A 26935-nucleotide genomic window follows, 5' to 3' on the forward strand; every position below is an offset into this window, starting at 1 on the left:
TTTTGGGACACCGTTGATAGAGAGTAGTGCAGTAGGCCTATATCTCGTCTTCCAGACTTTTACAACCCGCCAAACCGAGGTTGCGTCTCCGATCTTAGAGCCAACATGAATAAAGTGCTTCACCTCATAATGTCTTTGAATAGAAATCTAGCATTCCAGCCAAAGATATAGAGGCAACAATTTTACAGCGCGCTAACTCAACGCACACAGAGGATTCAAAACAACTAGCGCAATCAAAAGGAATAAACAAAGGTTATATAACAAAATGCTAACTTTGAAATAAATCGTTTAAGGAAGTCAAATGAATTAGGTGGTCAAGCTCAAGTTCTACTTGCAGTGAACTCTGCGAAACGCTGTCTAGGTGCTTCACTGAGACTAAACACACCCTGCACGCACGCACACACACACGCACGCACGCACGCACGCACGCACACACGCACGCACGCACGCACGCACACACGCACACACGCACGCACGCACGCACGCACGCACGCACGCGCCCTAAACTCCCGGCCTCCCGGCGGCGGTTCAGCCGATGTCGTCCACCAGCCGGGCGCCGTTGACGCCGCGGTGGCTGACCCTGCTGGGCCGCACCAGCACGCCGTGGCCGGGCCGGCAGGTGAAGTAGCGGCGTCCGCCCACCGCGCCGTCGTTCTTCCCCCGGGGGGCCCGCAGCTCCAGGCCCAGCCACAGGCCCGCCGCAAAGTCCGCCTCGCCCACGTAGCGCACCAGCGCCACCTCGTCGGCGCTGGTGAGCAGCACCTGGGCGCCCACCCGGAGGCGGGCCGGCCCGTCGGCGCCGGGGGGGGCGGGGCTGACGCTGCTCCGGCCGGACGTCCCGCCCCCTCTCGCCCCGCCGCCGGCGCTGCTGCCGCTGCTGAGCGTGTTCCACCGCTGGCGGTGGGGGAGGGAGCGGCGCCTGGCGGACGGGAGGCAGGAGAGGGGCGGGGGGGGGGGAGACGAGAGGGTTTATAAGGGGGGCGGGGGATGAGTGAGGGAAGGAGAAGAAGGAAGCACAGAGACTGGCGGGGCTGAGGGGCATCTCTGGCAGGGGAGTGACATTCAGTGAGGCAGGCGTTCGGGGGGAATGATCCCGGGACGCCCGGCCCCCCCCCCAGCGGTCCCCCTCATTATGCGCTGGCTGTTTAACCGAAGCGCCCTGCTGCTGACTCACACTGCCAGGGCTCTTATCTGGACCAACTCTGTAGCGCCAGTGCAAGAGGGGACCAGGATGAAGGGGAGAGAGAGGATAGCAAGGGGGGGCTGGTAAAAAAGGAAGCGAAAGAGACACAGCGAGAGAGACACAGCGACACAAAGAGAGAGACACAGGGAGAGAGACACAGAGAGAGAGACACAGAGACACAGGGAGAGAGACACAGAGACACAGGGAGAGAGAGACAGACACAGGGAAGGAGACAGAGACACAGGGAGAGAGACACAGGGAGAGAGACAGAGACACAGGGAGAGAGACAGAGACACAGAGAGAGAGACACAGGGAGAGAGACAGAGACACAGAGAGAGAGACACAGAGACACAGGGAGAGAGACACAGAGACACAGGAAGAAAGACACAGAGACACAGGGAGAGAGACACAGACACAGGGAGAGAGACACAGAGACACAGGGAGAGAGACAGAGACACAGGGAGAGAGACACAGGGAGAGAGACAGAGACACAGGGAGAGAGACAGAGACACAGAGAGAGAGACACAGGGAGAGAGACAGACACAGAGAGAGAGACACAGGGAGAGAGACAGAGACACAGGGAGAGACACAGAGAGAGAGACACAGAGACACAGGGAGAGAGACACAGAGACACAGGGAGAGAGACACAGGGAGAGAGACACAGAGACACAGGGAGAGAGAGACAGAGACACAGGGAGAGAGACAGAGACACAGGGAGAGAGACACAGGGAGAGAGACAGAGACACAGGGAGAGAGACAGAGACACAGAGAGAGAGACACAGGGAGAGAGACAGAGACACAGAGAGAGAGACACAGAGACACAGGGAGAGAGACACAGAGACACAGGGAGAAAGACACAGAGACACAGGGAGAGAGACACAGACACAGGGAGAGAGACACAGCGACACAGGGAGAGAGACACAGAGACACAGGGAGAGAGACACAGAGACACAGGGAGAGAGACACAGGGAGAGAGACAGAGACACAGGGAGAGAGACAGAGACACAGGGAGAGAGACACAGGGAGAGAGACAGAGGGAGAGAGACACAGAGACACAGGGAGAGAGAGACAGAGACACAGGGAGAGAGACACAGCAACACAGAGAGAGAGACACCGAGACACAGGGAGAGAGACACAGGGAGAGAGACAGAGACACAGGGAGAGACACAGAGAGAGAGACACAGAGACACAGGGAGAGAGACACAGAGACACAGGGAGGGAGACACAGGGAGAGAGACACATAGACACAGAGAGAGACACAGAGACACAGGGAGAGAGACACAGCGACACAGAGAGAGAGACACAGAGACACAGGGAGAGAGACACAGAGACACAGGGAGAGAGACACAGGGAGAGTGACACAGAGACACAGGGAGAGAGAGACAGAGACACAGGGAGAGAGACAGAGACACAGGGAGAGAGACACAGGGAGAGAGACAGAGACACAGGGAGAGAGACAGAGACACAGAGAGAGAGACACAGGGAGAGAGACAGAGACACAGAGAGAGAGACACAGAGACACAGGGAGAGAGACACAGAGACACAGGGAGAGAGACACAGAGAGAGAGACACAGAGACACAGGGAGAGAGACACAGAGACACAGGGAGAGAGACACAGAGAGAGAGACACAGAGAGAGAGACACAGAGACACAGGGAGAGAGACACAGAGACACAGGGAGAGAGACACAGAGAGAGAGACACAGAGACACAGGGAGAGAGACACAGAGACACAGGGAGAGAGACACAGGGAGAGTGACACAGAGACACAGGGAGAGAGAGACAGACACAGGGAGAGAGACAGAGACACAGGGAGAGAGACAGAGACACAGAGAGAGAGACACAGGGAGAGAGACAGAGACACAGAGAGAGAGACACAGGGAGAGAGACACAGAGACACAGGGAGAAAGACACAGAGACACAGGGAGAGTGACACAGAGACACAGGGAGAGAGAGACAGAGACACAGGGAGAGAGAGACAGAGACACAGGGAGAGAGACACAGGGAGAGAGACAGAGACACAGGGAGAGAGACAGAGACACAGAGAGAGAGACACAGGGAGAGACACAGAGAGAGAGACACAGAGACACAGGGAGAGAGACACAGAGACACAGGGAGAAAGACACAGAGACACAGGGAGAGAGACACAGACACAGGGAGAGAGAAACAGCGACACAGGGAGAGAGACACAGAGACACAGGGAGAGAGACACAGAGACACAGGGAGAGAGACACAGCGACACAGAGAGAGAGACACCGAGACACAGGGAGAGAGACACAGGGAGAGAGACAGAGACATAGGGAGAGAGACAGAGACACAGGGAGAGAGACACAGGGAGAGAGACAGAGGGAGAGAGACACAGAGACACAGGGAGAGAGAGACAGAGACACAGGGAGAGAGACACAGCGACACAGAGAGAGAGACACCGAGACACAGGGAGAGAGACACAGGGAGAGAGACAGAGACACAGGGAGAGACACAGAGAGAGAGACACAGAGACACAGGGAGAGAGACACAGAGACACAGGGAGAGAGACACAGGGAGAGAGACACGTAGACACAGAGAGAGACACAGAGACACAGGGAGAGAGACACAGCGACACAGAGAGAGAGACACAGAGACACAGGTAGAGAGACACAGAGACACAGGGAGAGAGACACAGGGAGAGTGACACAGAGACACAGGGAGAGAGAGACAGAGACACAGGGAGAGAGACAGAGACACAGGGAGAGAGACACAGGGAGAGAGACAGAGACACAGGGAGAGAGACAGAGACACAGAGAGAGAGACACAGGGAGAGAGACAGAGACACAGAGACACAGGGAGAGAGACACAGAGACACAGGGAGAAAGACACAGAGACACAGGGAGAGAGACACAGACACAGGGAGAGAGACACAGCGACACAGGGAGAGAGACACAGAGACACAGGGAGAGAGACACAGAGACACAGGGAGAGAGACACAGCGACACAGAGAGAGAGACACCGAGACACAGGGAGAGAGACACAGGGAGAGAGACAGAGACACAGGGAGAGAGACAGAGACACAGGGAGAGACACAGAGACACAGGGAGAGAGACACAGAAACACAGGGAGAGAGACACAGGGAGAGAGACACATAGACACAGAGAGAGACACAGAGACACAGGGAGAGAGACACAGAGACACAGAGAGAGAGACACAGCGACACAGGGAGAGAGACACAGAGACACAGGGAGAGAGACACAGAGACACAGGGAGAGAGACACAGGGAGAGAGACAGAGACACAGGGAGAGAGACAGAGACACAGGGAGAGACACAGAGACACAGGGAGAGAGACACAGAGACACAGGGAGAGAGACACAGGGAGAGAGACACATAGACACAGAGAGAGACACAGAGACACAGGGAGAGAGACACAGAGACACAGGGAGAGAGACACAGAGACACAGGGAGAGAGACACAGGGAGAGAGACAGAGGGAGAGAGACACAGGGACACAGGGAGAGAGACACAGGGAGAGAGACGCAGCGACACAGGGAGAGAGACAGAGGAGAGACAGTGGAGAGCGAGGGTTTGAGCACCTGTTGACGGGGCTCTTGGGGGCGCTGTCCTTCTGAGAGGCGATGGCCGTGGACGTGCTGGAGCTGCGCCGGATGCTCCCTGGAGTATATATAAACGTAAAGAAAGGTAAATAATGGCAAATAAGCTGAATAGAGTAAAATGCAAATAAACGTATAAAAACGTCAATAAACGTATGAAATCCGAAATAAACGTCAATATACAGAACCCTGACGAAGAAGCATAAAACTGTCTCCCAAATGTATATGCAAAAACCATGAGGACCCAGCACTAGGCAAGCCGGATGGGGAATTAGCGCCGCGCGTGTTTGGAATACATTATGTCACGCGCAGACGGAGGACAGACACGAGTAAACAAAAACTGAAATAAGAAGAGATGAGTCACCGGTAATGGGGCGGTTAAGCCTGGAGGAGGAGAGCTCTGAGAGACAGTCGACAGACCCATGGATCCTATGGAGAAGGAGATGATCACATTAGGGTATACAGGAGGACACGTGGGCAGTGGCATTCAGAAATCCCATTCATTCTTCAGAGGTACACTCCTGTACCACTCCTAAGTCGCAGCAGGATGTGTCACTCATTAAACACGCGGTTCAACAGGTGACTGACCATCCCGCTGAATACGTTGTGTTAAACATTAGAAGCACTTCCAGGTCAGATGAGCATTGCAGTCCAGAGGGGGGCAGCCGGTGTAAAGTTAGTGCCATGTAAAATATTCATGACATGCCACGCGGCTGGCAGAGTGCAGAATGCTGTGCATCAAATGAATACCAAACAGCAAACTAACTCTACCCTGTGGGCGCCAGCCTTCTGCTCATGCATTACTCTCACAAGGGCAATATTGGTTTATTTTCATCCATTTCTATCAGATTGGCCTATGCATACCTGGACACTTAAGTGCTGTGTGGGAGTTGTAGTTTTGATAAGGCAGAGGGCAATGGGGTGTAGTTTAAATCAGGTTAGCAAGTTTCTGGTTTACATTGTGTGCATGTCGCCTTCCGCACAAGACCCTTCACAATTTCATTTTGAGTTGTGCTTTGGAATTCAAAATTATTCTTGGAAAGTCGAGCTCTGACAGTCTATGCTGATACATCAGTGTGTGCATGTGCCTGGCAGTGTGTGAGTGTGCGTGCGTGCATGCACAAGCCTTGGTTAAATAGTTTAATGTCTTATAAGGACGGCGTTGTAATTCATATTGTTTACATCCAGCATTATTCCAGCTGGGGTGAAAGCTCACACAGTCGACAGTATAGAGAAAAACAACTTAGGAACACAGACAGTTGGGTAATTATAAATCAGCAGATCACCATAAATTGCCTGGTTGTACAAATTGAAGTGCTAAACCCATTTCTGAATAAACAGTGATTTGCAGGGAACATTTATCACTGTTGTTTTCCGCCTGCGTGTAGTAAACTGACAGTGATAAGGTTTTATTTTCAGACTTTCCAAATAAGAAAAACACAGCGGCGTGCAGGTGGGCGGGTGGCTCCGAGCTCTTAATCGGATGGCGCCATCTACTCAGCTTAACTTTAGCCAGAAAGACATCAGAGTTCATTTGCAGCCGGAGAAGAAATGTCCGCAACCCCCCTCCCCCCAATGGAGAGAGGCCCGATAAATCCTGTTATTGACAACTGTCCGACTTTGTGCATTTTTCATGAGTCTCGCAGTGGCGATGACACCGGGTCTGGGCCTCAAAGTCATTATATCACCAGGCAGCCCGCGCTGAGGAATGAGCACAGACAGCAGGGAGATGACAAAGGGAACAGTGTTATCGTGTTCGCTAAAGGGAAGGAGTGACCCACGGAACAGGGTGTCGGGAAACTAAATAAGTAAGCCAGGGCTTAATTACTTCTTTTTTCTGCATCTCCCCCTAATGGGCACTGATAGGTGCTGACAATGGGAGAAAAAAAGGAGAGGAGAGCAATTCAGTGGATGGAGAGAGAGCGAGAGACTCTCCATTAGAGGAGGGATCCATGCACCGCTGAGCGCTCCCATACAGCCCCCCGGTTCATTAGGAGGAAGAGAGAGAGACGCAGAGCAAAGAAGAAGACATTAGGGCGGAGTGTGGGGACCGAGAAGACAATGTTGCTTCTCCACTCTTGTGTTTTACGTTTTGCAGCATGTGGGGAGAACTGAAATGGGCTGATAATATAGCACCAGGTGTGAGTGGGATTATGCATTACCATAGCCGTTTGAAAATCTGCCTTTTCCTGTGTTATAGTGGCATCACAAGTGGGTGGTTCCACCAAGAAAAAAAGGCAGAATTTCAAACAGCTTGTCGCACTCACACCTGGCGGCATCACATCCCCCCTTTAAGAGCGTCTTTTTAAGGAAAAGCGGTAGCAGGTTGCGGGGGGGCCGAGGGAACTCCAACAGAGTTGAGCGTGGGCACGGGGCACCGGCACACATTGGCCGAGGAAGGGACGTAAAACTGATGAAACTCAAGGGTGGGGGGGGGGGGGGGGGGGGGGGGACATGAGGTTGATTAACAACACATCACTGTATCCCGCGGACGTCCTTCTGAGTTCACAGTCACTTTCGGCCACGGCCGCCACATATAAAACCAAACAAACACACCAAAGTCACAGAAACAGTAATTAACCTACTTCAGTTCAAACCTAGAGTCATTCTTCGCCCGCGGGAGCTCGTAGAGAAATAACCTGCTGTTCTGCTTGTGAGTATTTGTGTCTGACAATGCTTTCTTTTTTTTAGAACACTACATCCATAGGATTAAGGAGCCTCCAAAAATAGCTGCTCTATGCTGCTGTTGAGTCTGCACTTTGTCTGGGTGCCGTGCAAGCCTAATGTAACCTGAGGAAGAAACAGGGCCTGCAGCAGAATAGGGCCCTGTTCCCCGGGCATATTAATAGGTCAACAAGGCTGGTGTGTGGGAGTGGCCACAGCCAGATCAGAGCATTAACCAGGGGAGGGGATGGGAGGGGGCATACATACATACATACAGGTGCTAAGAGATGCTGTCATTGTTGTTATAATAGGTCTTGATCATTCCACTTTGTTTTGATTCAGTTTGGTAATCAGATACGCAACATTTCTTAAAAGCGCCAACTCCACTTGATTATAATGTGTGGAAATAATTGTGAAATGATAAGTGGAAGATATTTAGTAGTTAGAGTTTGCTCTTGTTGGAGTTACACCCTTTTAGTGCAGTGGGTATCCATCTAGTTGGGGTCACTTTGTTACACAATGTGTTTCTGACGGATGTCGTGGATATTTGGTAACACTTTATAATAAGGTGCCATGATAAATAGCAAACTAGTCATTACCTTACCCTTTGTTAATATTTGTTAATTGTTACTAAAATATCTATTTGGCAAAAGTTTATAGGTTTTTTTCACTGACCGCAGAGTGTCGCTGGTTAGGGTTAGGGTTAGGGTCGTGTGTTAGGGCTAGGGCCGTGGGTTAGGGTTAGGGTTAGGGTCAAGTGTTAGGGTTAGGGCCGTGTGTTAGGGTTAGGGTTAGGGTCGTGTGTTAGGGCTAGGGCCGTGGGTTAGGGTTAGGGTTAGGGTCGTGTGTTAGGGTTAGGGCCGTGTGTTAGGGTTAGGGTTAGGGCCGTGTTTTAGGGTTAGGGTTAGGGCCGTGTTTTAGGGTTAGGGCCGTGTGTTAGGGTTAGGGCCGTGTGTTAGGGTTAGGGTTATGGTTAGGGCCGTGTGTTAGGGTTAGGGTCATGCGTTATTGTTAGGGCCGTGTGTTAGGATAAGGGTTATGGTTAGGGCCGTGTGTTAAGGTTAGAGTTGTGCGTTAGGGTTAGGGCCGTGTGTGGCCGTGTGTTAGGGTTAGGGTCGTGTGTTAGGGTTAGGGTTAGGGTTAGGGCCGTGTTTTAGAGTTAGGGCCGTGTGTTAGGGTTAGGGCTAGGGGTGGGAATCTCTTGGCACCTCACGATTCGATTCGATTCCGATTCAGAGGTCAACGATTCGATTCTAGACCGATTATCGATGCATCTCGATGCAACAATTATTTTTTGAACATTTCCATTTGTGATTTTCAAAAATATATATATACATCTGAGTTTGCTCCGCTGGGCAGTCACAATATCCCCTGCAGTAGAGAAGAACCCAAAATAGAACCTCATAGAACCCAAAATGCTGCCATACGGGAGCTTTTAAAGAAGCCGGTGTAGGTCGTAAAGGTTTGCTGCTCTCAGCCATTTTGTCTCTACTTAAAGTATATAAACAATTCGTAGTCGCGCACGTGTTTGGCACGCATGCGCAGTCTATACGTGTGCGGCGCGTATAGACGAGAACCGGCATGCAGAAAGGAGTTTTCTGTAGCGCTCTTCAGCAGGCGAACAAAATGTTGCATAAGGCGAACAAATGTAATTTTTAAAATTCTGATTATTAACTTATCTGCATCGAGAGCCGTGTGTTAGGGTCGTGTGTTAGGGTTAGGGCCGTGTGTTAGGGTTAGGGTTAGGGCCGTGTGTTAGGGTTAGGGCCGTGTGTTATGGTTAGGGCCGTGTGTTAGGGTTAGGGTTAGGGCCATGTTTTAGGGTTAGGGCCGTGTGTTAGGGTTAGGGTTAGGGTTAGGGCCCTGTGTTAGGGTTAGGGCCGTGTTTTAGGGTTAGGGCCGTGTTTTAGGGTAGGGCCGTGTGTTAGGGTTAGGGTTATGGTTAGGGCCGTGTTTTAGGGTTAGGGCCGTGTGTTAGGATTAGGTCGTGTGTTAGGGTTAGGGCCATGTGTTAGGGTTACGGTCGTGTGTTAGGGTTAGGGCCGTGTGTTAGGGTTAGGGCCGTGTGTTAGGGTTAGGGCCGTGTGTTAGGGTTAGGGTTATGGTTAGGGCCGTGTGTTAGGGTTAGGGTCATGCGTTAGGGTTAGGGCCGTGTGTTAGGGTTAGCGTTAGGGCCGTGTTTTAGGGTTAGGGTCGTGCGTTAGGGTTAGGGTTAGGGCCGTGTTTTAGGGTTAGCGTTAGGGCCGTGTTTTAGGGTTAGGGCCATGTGTTAGGGTTAGGGCCGTGTGTTAGGGTTAGGGTTAGGGCCATGTTTTAGGTTTAGGGCCATTTGTTAGGGTTAGGGTCGTGTGTTAGGGTTAGGGCCGTGTGTTAGGGTTAGCGTTAGGGCTGTGTTTTAGGGTTAGGGTTGTGCGTTAGGGCTAGGGTTAGGGCCGTGTTTTAGGGTTAGGGCCGTGTGTTAGGGTTAGCGTTAGGGCCGTGTTTTAGGGTTAGGGTCGTGCGTTAGGGCTAGGGTTAGGGCCGTGTTTTAGGGTTAGGGCCATTTGTTAGGGTTAGGGTCGTGTGTTAGGGTTGGGTTAGGGTTATGCAAGCAACTAATATTTAATTAATGATGAAATAACTTAACATTTGCCAAATAGATATTTTAGTAATTTACAAATATTAACAAAGGGTTAGGTAATGACTAGTTTGCTATTTATTATGGCACCTTATTATAAAGTGTCACCGGATATATTACTGAACATACATCTATATATATATTAATAATGTTTGTTTTCTCAAGTGTTTTGCCTCTGGGCATATATATATATATATATATATATATATATATATATATATATATATATATATATATATACACTGAACCGTTTCAATATTCAACAATCCTAAACGAGGCATGCATACTCATTAAAAACATCTATCTATCAGCAGGGGGCTTCTGCGGTTGGCTCATTACATGGGGCCACATTACGTTTAAGTTAAGCGCCACGTGAGGCCCCGGGGCCACTTGTCTGACAACGCTGGCTCTCATGAATCACCATTGTCGGGGGGCCACCATTTTCCACACTCAAAATCAAACATGTCAACAATACTGCAAATTAAAGTGTCCAAGCAGCTCATTACGGCCCTCAGACGTAGGGGTAAGGGCTGTGAAACACAACCTGCACCGATGTGGTGCACCGAAAACAAATCACAAACCAAAAGAGCACATCGGGGGGCATGTGTGAACAGCAACGTTGAACACGCATGCACACACACACACACACACACACACACACACACACACTTTTGTGACGAATTTGGGTGCACTCACCTCTGGACCCGTGAGGGCGGTGCGAAGACGCCATGTTTTGGTGGGCAGCTGAAGTATCTGAGGCCCCCCACCGATCCGTCATTCTTACCACTGGGCTTGTCCAGCTCGATGCCCAACCACAGCCCTGGGCACAGAGACACACAGGGGAGATCAGAAGACGAATAGACCCCCAGCCAACTCAGAGTGAGGCAGCCCTGTGTGCCAAAAGCATTTCTTAAACCACTCAATTGCCAATAGAGAAGACCCTTTTGTCTTGTAAAGTGCCCAGAGTAGAAAGATGGCTAGCATTACACCCAAGAATACAGTATTGGGCAAGGTTTTATTGAGGTAGTTCTTCTCGCATTAAAAAGCAATAAAGCACCATTTCAGATACTGGCACTTTCGTCGCTGATCTACAGCGTTCTGCGTTTGATAAGTAACAATAGTACTGCAGTAAAAGTGTCGACAGTGCCATGATCCATTATGTTAATTTCTATAAAAGCGCACTCTTTGACTTTCTCCAACTCCACACGTCCGCTTGAAGGCCATCAAAATATGCTATGGAGCAATTATTGTATCATCATCTCCTAGTTCCTAGGCTCTGGGTAACCAGCCAGCCATGAGCCCCTGGTTCGGGGGGGCTACGCTGCAGGCCAAGTCCTTCAGAATAATGTGAAAGGTGCAGTGTGTACCATTTAGTGGAAACCAGCAGAATGGACTGAGCAAAAATATTATAATATAACATAATATTCACGTGTTTTAAGTATGTGTTTTAAGTATTGTATAATCCCATGAAAATAAGAATCGTTGTGTTTCGGTACCTTGGGGAGAGCCCTTTATATCTACATAAGGAGAAGGTCTCTTCTAATAAGGCAGCCAACTTGTACCCGCATGTTTATACAGTGGCCCAGAATGGACCAACGGTTCTGGAAACTGAGTTTGAAAAAAAATGTTTTTTTTGCGAAGAGTAGTAGGAAGAAGGGTGCTTGCTATTCCCATGGCTACAACCTATTTGTGGTGAGTTCTAGTGACGGTGTTGTGAAGGAGCGTTATAATGAGAGAGGCTGTATACTTTGTGCCTGAGAAGCTTAACCCTCTCTCAGACGCGGACATCAACATCAACAGCCGGCCAGAAGGATCTCCACACACACCTTGGCATTACACTACAACTGTCCTAGAAGCTGATGCCTTTTTAAAAATAATGTCACACTCTCGCTGCAAGCCTGCTGATACAATGTTCTATAAGTGTCTTGGAAGCTTAACTCTCTCGTCGCGGCCATCAACATACACAGCCTCGTATCTCAGAGTGAAGACGAGCTTATGCTCCGTGCTTTGATCAGAATACCCTATGTATTCAGAGGATTCAATTAAAAACAGTTTTCCTTTTTAATCCGAATATAAAACAGTACAGCGGAGGGCTGCGCTCAGAGGAGGCGGATTATGATAAATGGGCTGGCCTTCTTTAATAAATCCACGTTTAGGAGACCATTAGTTTTCTGGGTTTTTTCCCTGTTTGATAACCTCAAATAGGCCATCACTCTTTGGGAGAAAGTTTGCATCCAAGACGAAACCATTGTGGTATCACCGCACACTGTCATGTTATCGGAATCAATCTGTATTCACGTACCGCAGTGCAGGTAAACACTGGCTTGTCGCGCAGATGAATGATCTATGTGTATAACAGATAGCGATAGTTATAGGTCTGTGAATGTAGTTTACCACTATGGATGGAATACTACCTACTGTGTGTAGAGAAACATAAATAGACCTTTAACACCATGTCCTATGACGTCTGCATCAATAAACAAAGACACCCGATTGTGATTTGGTAAACTGATTTCCACGAATGCAGCTTTTTCATCAAACAGATATACCTACTGGCACCTTACACAACGAAGGCCAGAACAAGCCACTTACTTGTTGGGAAGGGAGGGGTGAGGGGCGGCTTTCCGTTGGTTGCAAAATGCAACCTCCCTGCTAGCTGCTACTAAATTCTACACACTTTTTTGACCTTTAACTAAAAAGGATAGAAAATACAACCGTGGCACTTGAAAATAGTACTTAGCATTGTGTACCGTCTTATCCTCGCTATCTTTATTGTATACGGGGCACAGGTTAACCTATTACACAAAAAATGTAAGTGGTTGGCACTCTTTTCTATGAATATCTCTACTGTACAGACAGCGATAAATTGTTGATTCTCTTCCTTCTGAAGAATGTAATTATTGTAAGTCGCATCTGGAAAAAGCATCTGCTAAATGCCCTAAATGTAAATGTCAATGTGCACTATAATAGAAAGGGTATTCTTCCAATATCCATTGTTGTAACACTCATTATTGGTAGTTGATAAGGTGTGATACCCCCGATGTAAAGCACTTCGGGTATCTTGAAATGATGATACATTTTGGAATGCATAACAATTGAGCTCAGCATTCAAGCTAATCAACCCCCTCATGCCATTTTCATTATAATCTATATCCCCCGCACAAGCCATGCAGTGGTGCCCAACAAAATAATAACTATTTTCCTCGTGTTCTATCTGATTAAAAAATAAACAAATGAACTATTAGTTCATGCAAAGTTCAAGGAGAAGTTTACTGACAAAAATAACAGGAAAATGTCAAATGAACATGTTTCAATTAACGAATAAATTAGTGCTGTCAGTTTAACGTGTTATTAACGGCGCTAACGCAAACCAATTTTAACGGCGTTCATTTTTTTTTTTATCGCACGATTAACATTCTTTTGGCTTAGAAAACGTTTTTTTTTTTCACTTGCTGTCTAGCAACAATTAGTCAAGTTAGAAAAACTACAACGCCATACTGGATCTACACCGGAAACAAAACAACAAGCACGCCGCACAAACTTGTTGGGGCAAGCAAGGATACGGAGCGGGTGAAAAACTCCTTAAATGTGTGTGTGTGTCTGTTTGTGTGTCACTCTGTTTGAGCCTGCATGAGAGATCAATGTTGTCGTTGAGTTCAAGGCCCACCTGGGCTGTACCACTTCGGGCGGGGCCGCTCAGTTATTCCCCTCCAGACAAAATCGACTTGGTTGCGATGTTGACAGTTTGAGTGTTGCGTCTGTTGAGTGAGTGAGAGGTTGCGGGCGCACAGCTCAGGCTGCCGGACGGCGCTGCAAGGAACTTTTTGAAACGCAATATTGTTATCCCGCAGTGTTCAGCCCGACAGCCCCGAAACGTTAACGGCCCACCGGGAATTCTCCCGACTCTCCCGATCACCACTCCGCCACTGTGTGTGTGTGTGTGTGTGTGTGTGTGTGTGTGTGTGTGTGTGTAGGCGTTATTCGATAGCCTGGTAATGTGTATAGGCCTACGTACGGTAGGAATATTCATACTGGTTTAAATAATAAATGTTATAGTATTTCACATCTTTGCTGAGCAAGAGATTTGTTCGAAAGTTCAGTGATTGAAACAAATAAAAGCCTGGGCTATTTAAGTTTTACGGTAGGCCTACCACTGTCATGCACCTACCCGATGTCAAGTGGACCGGGTTGAATTCACTGGGGGTCTTTCTTCTTACTGTCCTTCTCAACACTCTCTGATCTCACTAAAAGGCTAGCAGCACGAAATCAAGGGATATTTAGAATAGAAAAAAATGTGTGATTAATCGCGAGTTAACTATGACATTGATGCGATTAATCGTGATTAAATATTTTAATCGCTTGACAGCACTAGTATAAATATTTTAGGTCTACCCTTAAATCTCCATGTTATGCAAATATGTTTATTACAGCTCTCTTTACACAAGCTACCTGGGACTCAAGCTGCTGTTTAGAAACACCATTGGTTAAGGGACAATCTGTTTCTAAACGGATACCTATGCTTTGGTATAGTTATTATATAGTGACTTAACAAATGCCATTTTTTAAATGCACAGTTTAACAACACAGTTCAGAGAGTTAACACAAATCCTTTTTGAGATTTAATCTGTTTCTGAACTTAAACAGCCAACACACAAGTTTAACACAAGTTCTCCTTGTTTTAATAAAACAATCTGTCCATATTTTAAGCCTTTGCTATTAACTAAACTGCCTCAGCTATGCTCTAATCACCATTAACTCCGGCAACATGGCGATCACCAGCATGTCGATGACTTTGCCCTTGCTAAAGAGCACTGTTCTTTAAGGACACTGAAATCGACCCAATCCCAATTATATTCATTACCAGCGACCAGAGCAAACTCCAGAGATGACAGCAATATTTTATTAACGGGAGAATTAAATATTAAAACGGAAGCTCCAAGGTCTTTCTTGCTTCATCTTGAAGTTAAAGCCCTATTAGCCAAACCTTTAAGCCACAACTTACATTGAAGGCAGAGATCAAATCCTAATTATTTTTTCATAGATGGAAAAATATCAAATTCATAGTTGGCCGGTTTCACTCCCACTTTTTAGTTCAGAGTTATAAAAATTAGTTTTCATTAGTTACAATCGGAAAAGAGTTTCCATGGTAAGACAAACTTTATCATCATATGAACTGAATGGCTTTGGGCTGTGAACTTGGCGTCCCGTACTGAGTGAAGGGATGTCCTCTGACCTGGGGCAAAGCTGGTCTGGCCGCAGAACTGCACCACGCCGGCTCTCTGCCCCACCACTAGGACGCGCTCTCCCACGTGAACATCTGGGCCCTCGAACACGGAGCTGCCGGCCGACGGTGTCCGGCTCCGGGGACCTAAGAGGGGGGGGGGGGGGGGGGGGGGGGGCGCGAAAGGGTGGTTTTATCCAACTTCTTCTTTACCTGTTTCAGATTTACCCTTTTTCCTGCATGTTTACCCGGTGGTTCCCAATCTTTTTCGTCATTGGTAAACAATCCCTGCCTTCTGGATTCTAAATCCACTCACGCGTATTCTTTGGTGACAAACAGTAACCAAACAGGAAACAAAGTGCAGCCCTGCCACTCGCAGCTGTTGGTTTCTGGCCCAGGCTCTGTGCCGTCTCGCCCTTGATGTTCTGCTACAACATACTAGGACTGCTTGATCTGAGGTGAAGCTATCTCTTGACACTTTCGCACACCAATTGCCTGAGAAAGTGTTCAACAACCAAGGTGGCATTATGAAGGACTCCAGGGCCATGGTGTTGATACGACAAAAACTTCAGGGCATGTTGAGTTTATGTTTAGCATTCCACCACGGCATATGTGGCAGCATGCTTGCACAACAACACAAAGAAGGCTGGCAAGGATGCAGCAGATGGATAAAACGGAGCCCCACAGAGGATTGTCTATGCTGCTACTGTTTTTCACTTCTAAACACTAAACAGGAGGAGGACAGAAGGCACGCAGGCCTATATCATGCCATGCATTATAAACAATATATACAGTGGGGCAAAAAAGTATTTAGTCAGCCACCAATTGTGCAAGTTCTCCCACTTAATAAGACGAGAGAGGCCTGTAATTTTCATCATAGGTAAACCTCAGCTATGAGAGACAAAATGAAAAAAAAAATCCAGAAAATCACATTGTCTGATTTTTTAAGAATTTATTTGCAAATTATGGTGGAAAATAAGTATTTGGTCACCTACAAACCAGCAAGATTTCTGGCTGTCACAGACCTGTAACTTCTTCTTTAAGAGGCTCCTCTGTCCTCCACTTGTTACCTGTATTAATGGCACCTGTTTGAACTCCTTATCAGTATAAAAGACACCTGTCCACAACCTCAAACAGTCACACTCCAAACTCCACTATGGCCAAGACCAAAGAGCTGTCAAAGGACACCAGAAACACAATTGTAGACCTGCACCAGGCTGGGAAGTCTGAATCTGCAATAGGTAAGCAGCTTGGTGTGAAGAAATCAACTGTGGGAGCAATTATTAGGAAATGGAATACATACAAGACCACAGATTATCTCCCTCGATCTGGGGCTCCACGCAAGATCTCACCCTGTGGGGTCAAAATGATCACAAGAACGGTGAACAAAAATCCCAGAACCACACAGGGGGTCCTAGTGAATGACCTCCAGAGAGCTGGGACCAAAGTAACAAAGGCTACCATCACTAACACACTACGCCGCCAGGGACTCAAATCCTGCAGTTCCAGACGTGTCCCCCTGCTAAAGCCAGTGCATGTCCGGGCCCGTTTGAAGTTTGCTAGAGAGCATTTGGATGATCCAGAACAGGATTGGGAGAATGTCACATGGTCAGATGAAACCAAAATATAACTTTTTGGTAAAAACTCAACTCGTCGTGTTTGGAGGAGAAAGAATGCTGAGTTGCATCCAAAGAACACCATACCTACAGTGAAGCATGGGGGTGGAAACATCATGCTTTGGGGCTGTTTTTCTGCCAAGGGACCAGGACGTGTGATCCGTGTGACGGAAAGAATGAATGGGGCCATGTATCGTGAGATTTTGAGTGAAAACCTCCTTCCATCAGCAAGGGCACTGAAGATGAAACGTGGCTGGGTCTTTCAGCATGACAATGACCCCAAACACACCGCCCGGGCAACGAAGGAGTGGCTTCGTAAGAAGCATTTCAAGGTCCTGGAGTGGCCTAGCCAGTCTCCAGATCTCAACCCCATAGAAAATCTTTGGAGGGAGTTGAAAGTCTGTGTTGCCCAGCCAAGGCCCAAAAACATCACTGGTCTAGAGGAGATCTGTATGGAGGAATGGGCCAAAATACCAGCAGCAGTGTGTGAAAACCTTGTAAAGACTTACAGAAAACGTTTGACCTCTGTCATTGCCAACAAAGGGCATGTAACAAAGTATTGAGATGACCTTTTGTTATTGACCAAATACTTATTTTCCACCATAATTTGCAAATACATTCTTTAAAAATCAGACAATGTGATTTTCTAGATTTTTTTTTTCATTTTGTCTCTCATAGCTGAGGTATACCTATGATGAAAATTACAGGCCTCTCTCATCTTTTTAAGTGGGAGAACTTGCACAATTGGTGGCTGACTAAATACTTTTTTGCCCCACTGTATATATATATATATATATATATATATATATATATATATATATATATATACAGTATAAATATATATGCATGTCTCACACACACACAAACACATGGCGGTAGATCAACCCCACTGTCGTATATAAAATAAAATAAAACATTTTATATTAATGTTTACCAAAATTTCAGAAAATTGTACGCCGCCTGGGACTGATGGCAAGAACAATTGCCACCAAGTTACAATAACGGGGTAAGGCAGCCAATACAGTTTCACACCACTTGGTCTCTGAGAGTCACACCTTTGAATGAAAGTCGACAGCCGATGGTTTGATAAAAAAAATGAGTTCCACAAAAAATCGGGAGTCGGAGCGTACCTGTCCTCGCAGGGTTGGTCGCCGTGGACGACGCAGGAAGGCGTGGCGGAGCCTCGCCCATGGGACCGGGCGACGCGCGCTCCCGACGCTGTCTGGCAGGGGGACGTTGCCGTAGTGATGGCCGGGTTCGAGCGGCGGGCACGTGGCGAGACTCCAGTGATGAAGACGAGGAGGAGAGCGATCGAGAGAGGCCGCCTGGGGATTGGACAGAGAAAGACGGTCGGCTGGGTGTGTGTGTGTGTGTGTGTGTGTGTGTGTGTGTGTGTGTGTGTGTGTGTGCAGCCAGTGGGGGGGTGCGAAAGCACTTAAAAGCTAGAAGCAATTCACACAGAGTGCATACAACTCAAAGAGGCATCTGAAATCACTTCAATAGCATGCATCAACAAGGCATGTCAACAGTCAGCCTCTAAATGCAGGAGGGAAATCTACTCTTCATATTCTACTGCTGTAATCACACTGCAGAAAGAAAAGAAAAAAAGACTGATTTGCCTTTCTTATCCCTTAATACCAAACTTCTTCCATCAGTGTGGACTTTAACTGCTGTGTGAACTATAGCACCTAATTGGATCATTTTCACTTTAAACCGAGGATATTTTACTACAGCTTACTTTATAGATTACCTTTTTCCAGATCATTTCCCATGATTCTCTGGCTTTTTTTTCTTAAAAAAGGCTTCTATATTACATCAATGCCTTTCATGGGTTTCATTATGTGAGCTGTTCTCACAGACTGAATCTGGGCTTTTATGTTGATGGAACATTAAGGTTACTCTAATGCATCAGACATATATTAAGGAGCTCTTTCCTGGGTGGGAATCAATAAACGTAGGTTACTTAAATTATGTGAAGCCCGTTTTGATCATTATTACTTTAGCTAATCAATTCCTTTTGAAAATGTTTTCCATTAACCTTGAAAGTGGTGGGAGACTAAGTGAACATCGCGACCTGCCATTAGAGATATTTACCTTCAAATAAACCTTGGAATATAAATATCTGGATATTGATAGTTAGGTTGAGGTATTAAGGCACACTGAACCACAAGTGAGGCTTGCAGGCTGTGGGGATACCTGCCTTTCCCAGAGGGTTTTCCTTCGGACCCCTGATTGGGACCGGGTGAGACTTTCTGATTATCTGGGCATTTTTGGACACTTGACGACAAGCCTTTTCAGCCACAAACAGATGGGAAAATAAAAGAGAAAGAGAGAAAGAGACAACTATTTAGGCACTTAACGGCATTCATCGAAAGGGAAAATGATATGCATAGGGTGGCCTTTCAAACCATATATATACACACATATATCTAACCATATCATAGTCGATGAGTAATAATGACGAGTATAAAACAGGTAGACTGATTTTGGATTGACATTAAGAGTTCAAGTTGTATTCATAACATTTGTAAGAGAATGAGAGGAATAGAAATGAAGATAAAAAGAAAAAGCAGGTATGATTGGATTGGTGCGATTATAAAGATATAATGGAAAAAATAAGTGATTCAAACAGGGTATATATGAGGCAATGACAGAACATAAAACCATAAAGGCCAAACAAAATGCAAAGAAGATGAGACCTGAGAAGGTTTACCACTGAGGGCAGCATGACATTGCAGAATTGAAACACTATTGAGAAAATACAGTTTTGTCGTGATTGGGCCAAGGCTATTCCACTGGAACTGTGTGGTACAAAACAGTCTATGTCCCCAAAGGAACAGTTGCAGCCACAAAAGAACTCAGGTACCATTGAAGGCTGATAACTAAAGACAAGGACTAAAGTGGCACCGTGATTACTGGTAATGAATACCAAATCCTTTGAGAGGTAAACCAATCAAGCTGCGTAATCTGCACCAAGGCCCCATCACTTATATTATGTTACTTAAACCGAGATAGATAAATGGTGTGAGTTGTACTGATAATTGATCCAAATAATTATACCCAACAACCCGAGTGAGACAATCGAAGATGCAAGCCGTTATTCACGCACGTCTAAAGATTATACAGCAGGTGTCACAGCGTAATGCGACAGTAACTTAGATCAGTGCAATGTCTCCGAAAGAGAATGAATCAAATCACTGCAACGATACGTTTAAAAAGTGTCTATATCATTTTTGATCGTCATTTCAGCTCAGACGTCTCAAACCTCCTCCTGTCCATCAGACCCAAAAAAAACTGGAACCCGACATCCAAACATCCCTGGTAGCCTCTCCGGTCGCTGGCAAAGACCCTCCTGCCTCTTTCCATCCCTTCTCAACAACTGGCGTGGACTCGATGCAACATTGCAGTGAAGGCTGAGGCTTTCTGGGGATCATGCGAAAGGCTCAAAGAGAGGGCCCCTTCTATTAACACACAGGGCCTTAAAGGCACCCGGTGACATCCTCTAATAGGTGGCGGGCCTGACACTGCTGGATCTGTCCATACTGATTAGGAAGACGATCGCATTCCACAATTACCCAACTGATCCGCAGATGCATGGCAGGGCAGTCCAGCCTGTGATGCCAATGTTTATGGAATGTAAAATAAAGAGGAAAAAAAATAAACTGACGTTAGCCCACGGAGTAGGTGCCCGGGGGAAAACTCTTGACGAAAGGCCCCCACGGATAAGTGCTTGGTCATAAATTAGCCCGCTTCCTAGGTTATAGGCTGGCGTTTGTATGTGTGCGCCCGTACAGGCACGTCAAACAGCCACAAACCCCTGCCGTGATGAATGGCTGCCTAGCTGTTCAGCCTGTCTATGCCCTAGTTATTAAACCCTACTTAATTGGACTATGAATCACGGCAATCCAGAGGCCACTATGAGGTCCACTATTCAAGTCACGTCCAGATCAATAGGCCCCCCTCTCAAAAAGCACTGAATATAGCGACCCCACAATAGAGTTAAATAGACTAGAGGGCGCGATGGCTATAAAGACTCAGCAAAACAGGTTCCCTTGGAATGAACTCAGGTGTGTTGGAATCTATTTCGAGTGGACGATCAGTCAAAAGTTGTTGATGTGGATGTCCCGAGGAACTGTGAAACCGCGGCCTTGTCAGTGGAAAAGCCATATATTTTGCAGTTTGGCGCCAGTTCAGAAGCCTCTTCTGGATTCCACAAGGATTCCATGAAGATTTATACGGGCCCTGGGATCGATAAATCTGACCGTGAAGTGACACGCCTCACACAGGTTATGAGACTTGAGGACGACTTTTCTTTACACAAATGAGGCCATCAGTTGAATCCATGACTCGGCACTGCAGCCCCCGGGATTTTATACGAGCTGTCAGACTTCGGTCCCTGCGTGGATGATGATTGCGGCCACTTAAACAGCCTTTACAGCAACACCGCAATTGGGTTCTATTGACACGTAAAACCTCAGAATACTTGTCAATAATTATGCACTAGTTACTGCTGTAAAACCACAAGCTGTCATTTTCTGGTACACATTAAAATGCCATTGTTTTAAGAGGCAAAATGAGGGGGGAGGAGAGGTGTCTGAAATAGTATACCAAGTGAGTGGTAATGTACTATGGTAAGAATGGGGCCCAGTGCCCACTGACACACTGACACCGTCATTTCCCGTAAATTACCCCAAGAATAGTGAGGGAATCCAGAAGTGCTCAGTGCCATTTCTATTAGTGCTTGCAAGGGTGGCTGGTGTCCCAGACAGCCGCAAGTCGATCTCTACAAAGATTTAAATCCCTTGGGAGACGTTTTGGAAAGGATTTGGTTTTGAGGGATAAGGGCAGTGTAATTCGTTGTAATGTTTTCTTAATGCTCACATCCCCGAGGAAATGACCAGAAGCGACAATGAACTCCAGTGAGCAGCAGATAGACCCTTGGCCCTGTGTGAAGTAGACTCCCACTCTAGCAGGGCAACACATTAAAAACCAGTCCATGAGCCACCCTGTTGCTACTACACAGCACATACCACCGTGCTCTAGCGGGATTACTCACCTTTGCGGAGCACGCTGTTGTTCTTCCAGAAAATGTGAGTCTGGTAGGGAAGGCCGGATGCATGCGCTGTGGTTTGTTTATTGGCTTTCCGTCCCGCTGTTGGCTCACCAAAGCTCTTTACGGCAAAGGTGAAAAGTCTCGGTACATTGTACTGATGTGTTCCAGTGACCACAGCAAGGGGACGGATCCTGACTTGTTTTTAATACAAAGGTCTACTGGCTACAGAGCAGCCCTTTAATCCGCATTGGCGAGTGAGACAATACTCAGAGAAACGTTGTGGGCTCGGCGGAAACGTCCGTAATACCAATAGAATTATGCATGCTTAGTCCTGAGTTATTTCCCTTGCACTCAACGACATTTGGGAAGGATTTGGCCATTTTAATGGAATTACAGTCGCCATTAAATGGTAATGGCGATGCTTGCAGGAGTGAGGGCAGTGTTGTTTTGGCGTTTTCCAAGATGTGTGGTATCTAATAACACATTATTGTATTGTGATCCCGTGAATCCAGCGCTTGGGGGACAGTGGGATGCGATAAACCCTAACTCAGGGAAAATAACCTTCCCAAAACAAACCCTTATTGGCCCTGGCTCAAAACCAATCCCGGCACCGGTAAATACAGTATGTGACACGATTCTTGTTGAAGGCAATAAGTTTGAATTACTGTTGTGCTTGTCCCCTTTACATACACCTTTTGTCCCAACTACACGTTTATTAGCTCAGAAAGCACTGTTGTTAAGCCATAGTCTACAACAAATGTTGTTTCCTCTATTTGCTGGTTAACGCCTGTGTTATGCAAGTTAGTTATAAAATGTAGGAAGCAACTTATGTTCACATTATTGGTTTTTTTTAAAACAGTAAACCTTTTGCCAGACACTATAACGTCATCTTTCTCAGTACAGCCATTCCTAGAGGGAAAATAATCGATCTGGCAGAAAAAATATGGCTTCATTCACAAAAGTACCTTGATTAAGACATAGAGCCTGCCCAGTAGAAAGACTTTAAAAAGCTGAAGTTATACAAACAAAGTTTTTTTAAGAGACCCCATCTTTTCCAACGCATAATGTTGTTGTGAAATCAATTGGCAATTAAAATGAATACAAAATTAATAAATCCATCCATTTGCGTGTTTGCAGTCAACTGTAACTATAGTATCCAATTAGGTTTCTAAATTAGTTATTTTAAAGAGAAAACATCCAGGCAACAGCCCCTTCAGTGGACTTTAATTGTGTTATTTATTCTTTCACTTTTGGATTAAACATTTAGAAAAAAATGTACATAATATAATTAGTCCAGTTGTAAGTGTTCAGTAATTATGTCAGCTCTTCAAGAATTGAATCAAATAACCCACAAATTATTCCTCAATTAGTCGATGACCACGTCATGGATCGACAAATCACAGGCCTGACTCCATAAAAGTACTTCCTCGGGGCCGAGGTGGATTTCAGTGGACCGATACGGACCACAACATTAGGAATCCAGTGAACACTAGTTGTGTACGGTAGGAGTGCTTCATAATCCACACAGGTGTGTGTATGACTGTCATGGCTTGCGTTGCCCTTCCTGTTTCATACCTGTGTTGACCTTGGAGGTGACCCGGGAGAGGTCGAGGCGGCGCGGGGGTCTCGGGGGTAGAGTTGCCCTAGGGGTGTGGCTCCGACGTCGCTCCGAGCGCTTGCTGATCTTAGACAGGGGAGCGAAAATACCTGAAACAAGAAGCTACAGAAATTAAAAGGAGAAAATGGAGATAAAGCAGTTAGAGCTACAGCAGCTTAAACATAAACAGGCAAGCGAAGAACCGAACGGAGGGGCTGTTCCGGAACTCTCTGGGGAACGGGGGGGGTTGCAGCGTGTACGCACCGTGTTTGTTTTGACATGTGAAGTACTGCACCCCCGCCACCGAGCCGTCGTTCTTTCCCTCCGCCAGCTCTAGCTCTACCCCCGCCCACAGGCCCCCCGAGAACTCGGTGCTGCCGCAGAACCGCAAGATGCCCACCTGATGCGCGCGCGCGCGCACACACACACACGCGCACACACACACACACACACACACACACACACACACACACACACACACACACACACACACACACACACACACACACACACACACACACACAAAGGTGATGGTAGAGGTCAATCATTGTTAAACACTTTCTCACCATTCCAAAGTCGACCAATAGCATGGTAATCAGGGGACTGCGGTGGGCGGACAGAGGGTCCAACACGCGGTGCCTGATCACCTTCCATTACATGTGTTTGTGTGCTTCCTTGAGGCCCAGTCCAGCAGGCATCAGATCTCAAATTGAATGCATGTTGGGAATAATCGCAATAGGGCCCCACCCACTCCTGACACCCACTGCCTCCCCATCAGCATCTCAACCATGTTCAGCGTCCATGTTTAGAAGAGCAACAGCCGACAGACATAATTAAAAGGAGAATAGTTATCAGAGTGTGGGCCTGCACCAGAGAGCACAGGAGAGATAATAAGGTTTTGATTATCCAATCTGCAGAATTCGCCACCCGCCTATTTCACTCCCAGTGTGGCATAAGAATTCATTAAGGTCTTATTCTCTCAGAGGCAACAACCAAACTAGCACAGAGTAGGTATTTTGTTTATCTGTCCATTACTACCTATAGCAGTGTGTGTGTGCGTGTGTATAAGCACGTTTGTTTGTGTGAGTTTGTCTTTGTGTGAGTGGTTGTCAGCAGAACAAGAGCACATTGCAGTGTATAAGTCTTGAATGCCACCATGTGGATCAGCCATGCACCTTCGATTAGCATACTGCCGCGGCTACGTCAATAGAGGTTAGCTTGACACGCTACATGTTTTCACATCGCCCATTATTCCCCTTCTACAAGTACTGTTGATGCAACAAAACGCAATTGCAGATGGTCACAGCAGATTTGTGGAGCGATCCGTTACTGTATGAAAGAGGCCTAAGATGATAATACGGGGGCCAGTATAATGGTGTATATATATCACGGCTTGACAGTAACAGATTTGAGCCGCTATCGACCATTCTCTGCGGTCTGCCGATTGAGATGGATTGCGACAATAAAGTAAGTGATTACTTTCTCATACATGGCACATATTTTCATTAGAAACGACTCAAAACACGTCGGTGACCAAGTTGCCAGCCTGACAACAAAGCCGGATAATCATCCTGGATTTCTACATTGTTTCACTTCATAATTCAATCTGTTATGCCCGAGATGTTCTGGACATTTCTATTGCTGAAATGGGAGGAGATATTTCTGGATTCTTCTCCAAACAGCTTCAATAGCAGTCTCCAGAGACGTAAAAAAAAATCAAAAAAACTTTGAAGCCGACTTAAAACAAAAGCCGTTTTCATGCAGCTCACTATGGCCACAAGGGTTCCACCAGCGTATTTTACGAGCCGTTAATTGGCCCAAAAAAATCCTGCCGCGTCGAGCACCCCTCGAGCATCACCCACCGCGCCTTGAATAACAGAACCTTATTTAAAATAGAAGAGGCCGGGACTCAGGGAGCCGGAAACCAGGCAACAGACCACCACCTCCGTCCACACCGCAGCCCCCACCTTCTGCCCGGCGATCACCACGCGGTCCCCCAGGCGGACCCCCAGGGTGCTGAGCTGGGCGCGGGCCCTCTCTGAGAGGGCCGGCGGCGGGGAGGGCGGGCCGAGGTGCACGGGGGAGCAGATGCGAGGCAGGGTCTCCCTCAGGAGGGTGTGGAGCTCCTTGGCCACGCCGGCTGCGTCTGCCATCTCCAGGGGCATGTTGAGGGGGTCAGGCACCACGTCCGCCGGGCGCTGGCCCTTCTCGTTCTAACGGGGAGAGGGAGGGAGGGGGAGAGGGAGGGAGAGAGAGGAGGGGGAGAGGGAGGGAGGGAGAGAGGGAGAGGGAGGGAGGGAGGGAGGGAGGGAGAGAGGGAGAGGGAGGGAGGGAGAGAGGGAGGGAGGGAGGGGGAGGGAGGGAGGGAGGGAGGGAGAGGGAAGGAGGGAGGGAGAGAGAGAGAGGGAGGGAGGGAGAGAGGGAGAGGGAGGGAGGGAGAGAGGGAGAGGGAGGGAGGGAGAGAGGGAGGGAGGGAGGGGGAGGGAGGGAGGGAGGGAGGGGGAGGGAGGGAGGGAGGGAGGGAGAGGGAAGGAGGGAGGGAGGGAGGGAGGGAGAGAGGGAGAGGGAGAGAGAGATTGTTAATATCATATTATGTGTCTCTGGTGACTTGCTAATAAAAACAGCTGGAAATACATAATGGGGGGATATGGGGCATATTCAAAGTGAGAGGGGAGTGCATAATGGTATTCATCTAAGAACCGCCGGCCACCACTCCACTGAACTTATTAACACTATGCATAACCCTGCTCACATGTTGCCTGGCATCTTAGCTCTCCTCCAGTTTTTAAAGTAAAAAGAACGAAGGTCTTTGTAAAAGCAAAATGAGTTACTAAGACAACACGCAGGACATGCTTGCCAGGTGTAAACCAGATGAGATGACGAGTTAAGAGAGGAGAAGGAGGGTGGGGTCTTTGTGTGCCACAAACATATATTTTTGTCAATTGCTCTGACTGAGACAGAGGACTACATAAGAATATATAATGTGGGGGGGGGCTATTATTTTTTAAATGGCAAAGAATATGTCTTGCATTTCATTCCTTCTTGCCAAACTGTCCACACACACATTTACACGCACACAGATGTCTTGTGGTATGGAGGAGGTGCTGTCAAGTGAGAGTTGAGAAGGAGTCTGAGAATCAGGCAGAAGATGAGATGCAGAGGCGTGACAGGAAAAAGAGAGAGTCAGCAGTAGATGCAGATTTAGAGGGATACAGAGAGCTGGCAGGAGAGAGAGAGATACAGAGAGCAGGAGAGAGATGCAGACACTGGGCAGGAGAAAGTGTGAGACAGAGGGAGGTGGGGGGAGAGACAGAGGGATAGAGAGAGTGAACAGTAGAAACAGCAGGACAGGGACAGAGAGATACAGAAATCAAGCACAAGAGTAAGAGAGAGCTAGGCATAGAG

General features: G+C 47.4%; 1 protein-coding gene across 2 annotated transcripts in view; it reads right to left on the minus strand.

Moving 5' to 3' along the window:
• Window positions 1–398: 398 nt before the first annotated feature.
• Window positions 399–26935, minus strand: part of LOC307087159 (CAP-Gly domain-containing linker protein 4) — a 37929-nt gene continuing 11392 nt past the window's right edge. Inside the window, exons 7-16 of one of the 2 annotated variants that reach the window (XM_079752629.1) lie at window positions 25498–25743; window positions 23795–23930; window positions 23509–23640; window positions 19081–19170; window positions 18011–18205; window positions 15277–15411; window positions 10740–10863; window positions 5127–5191; window positions 4745–4823; window positions 399–919 (exon numbers count right to left, since the gene is read on the minus strand). In XM_079752629.1, coding sequence (XP_079608755.1) covers window positions 529–919; window positions 4745–4823; window positions 5127–5191; window positions 10740–10863; window positions 15277–15411; window positions 18011–18205; window positions 19081–19170; window positions 23509–23640; window positions 23795–23930; window positions 25498–25743 — 1593 coding nt within the window. In that variant the 3' untranslated portion in view covers window positions 399–528. The remainder of the gene's footprint in view (window positions 920–4744; window positions 4824–5126; window positions 5192–10739; window positions 10864–15276; window positions 15412–18010; window positions 18206–19080; window positions 19171–23508; window positions 23641–23794; window positions 23931–25497; window positions 25744–26935) is intronic. The other variant, XM_079752630.1, reaches the window with a different exon arrangement.

Source organism: Pollachius pollachius (genome assembly GCF_949987615.1).
Source record: "Pollachius pollachius genome assembly, chromosome: 15".
Taxonomy (NCBI): domain Eukaryota; kingdom Metazoa; phylum Chordata; class Actinopteri; order Gadiformes; family Gadidae; genus Pollachius; species Pollachius pollachius.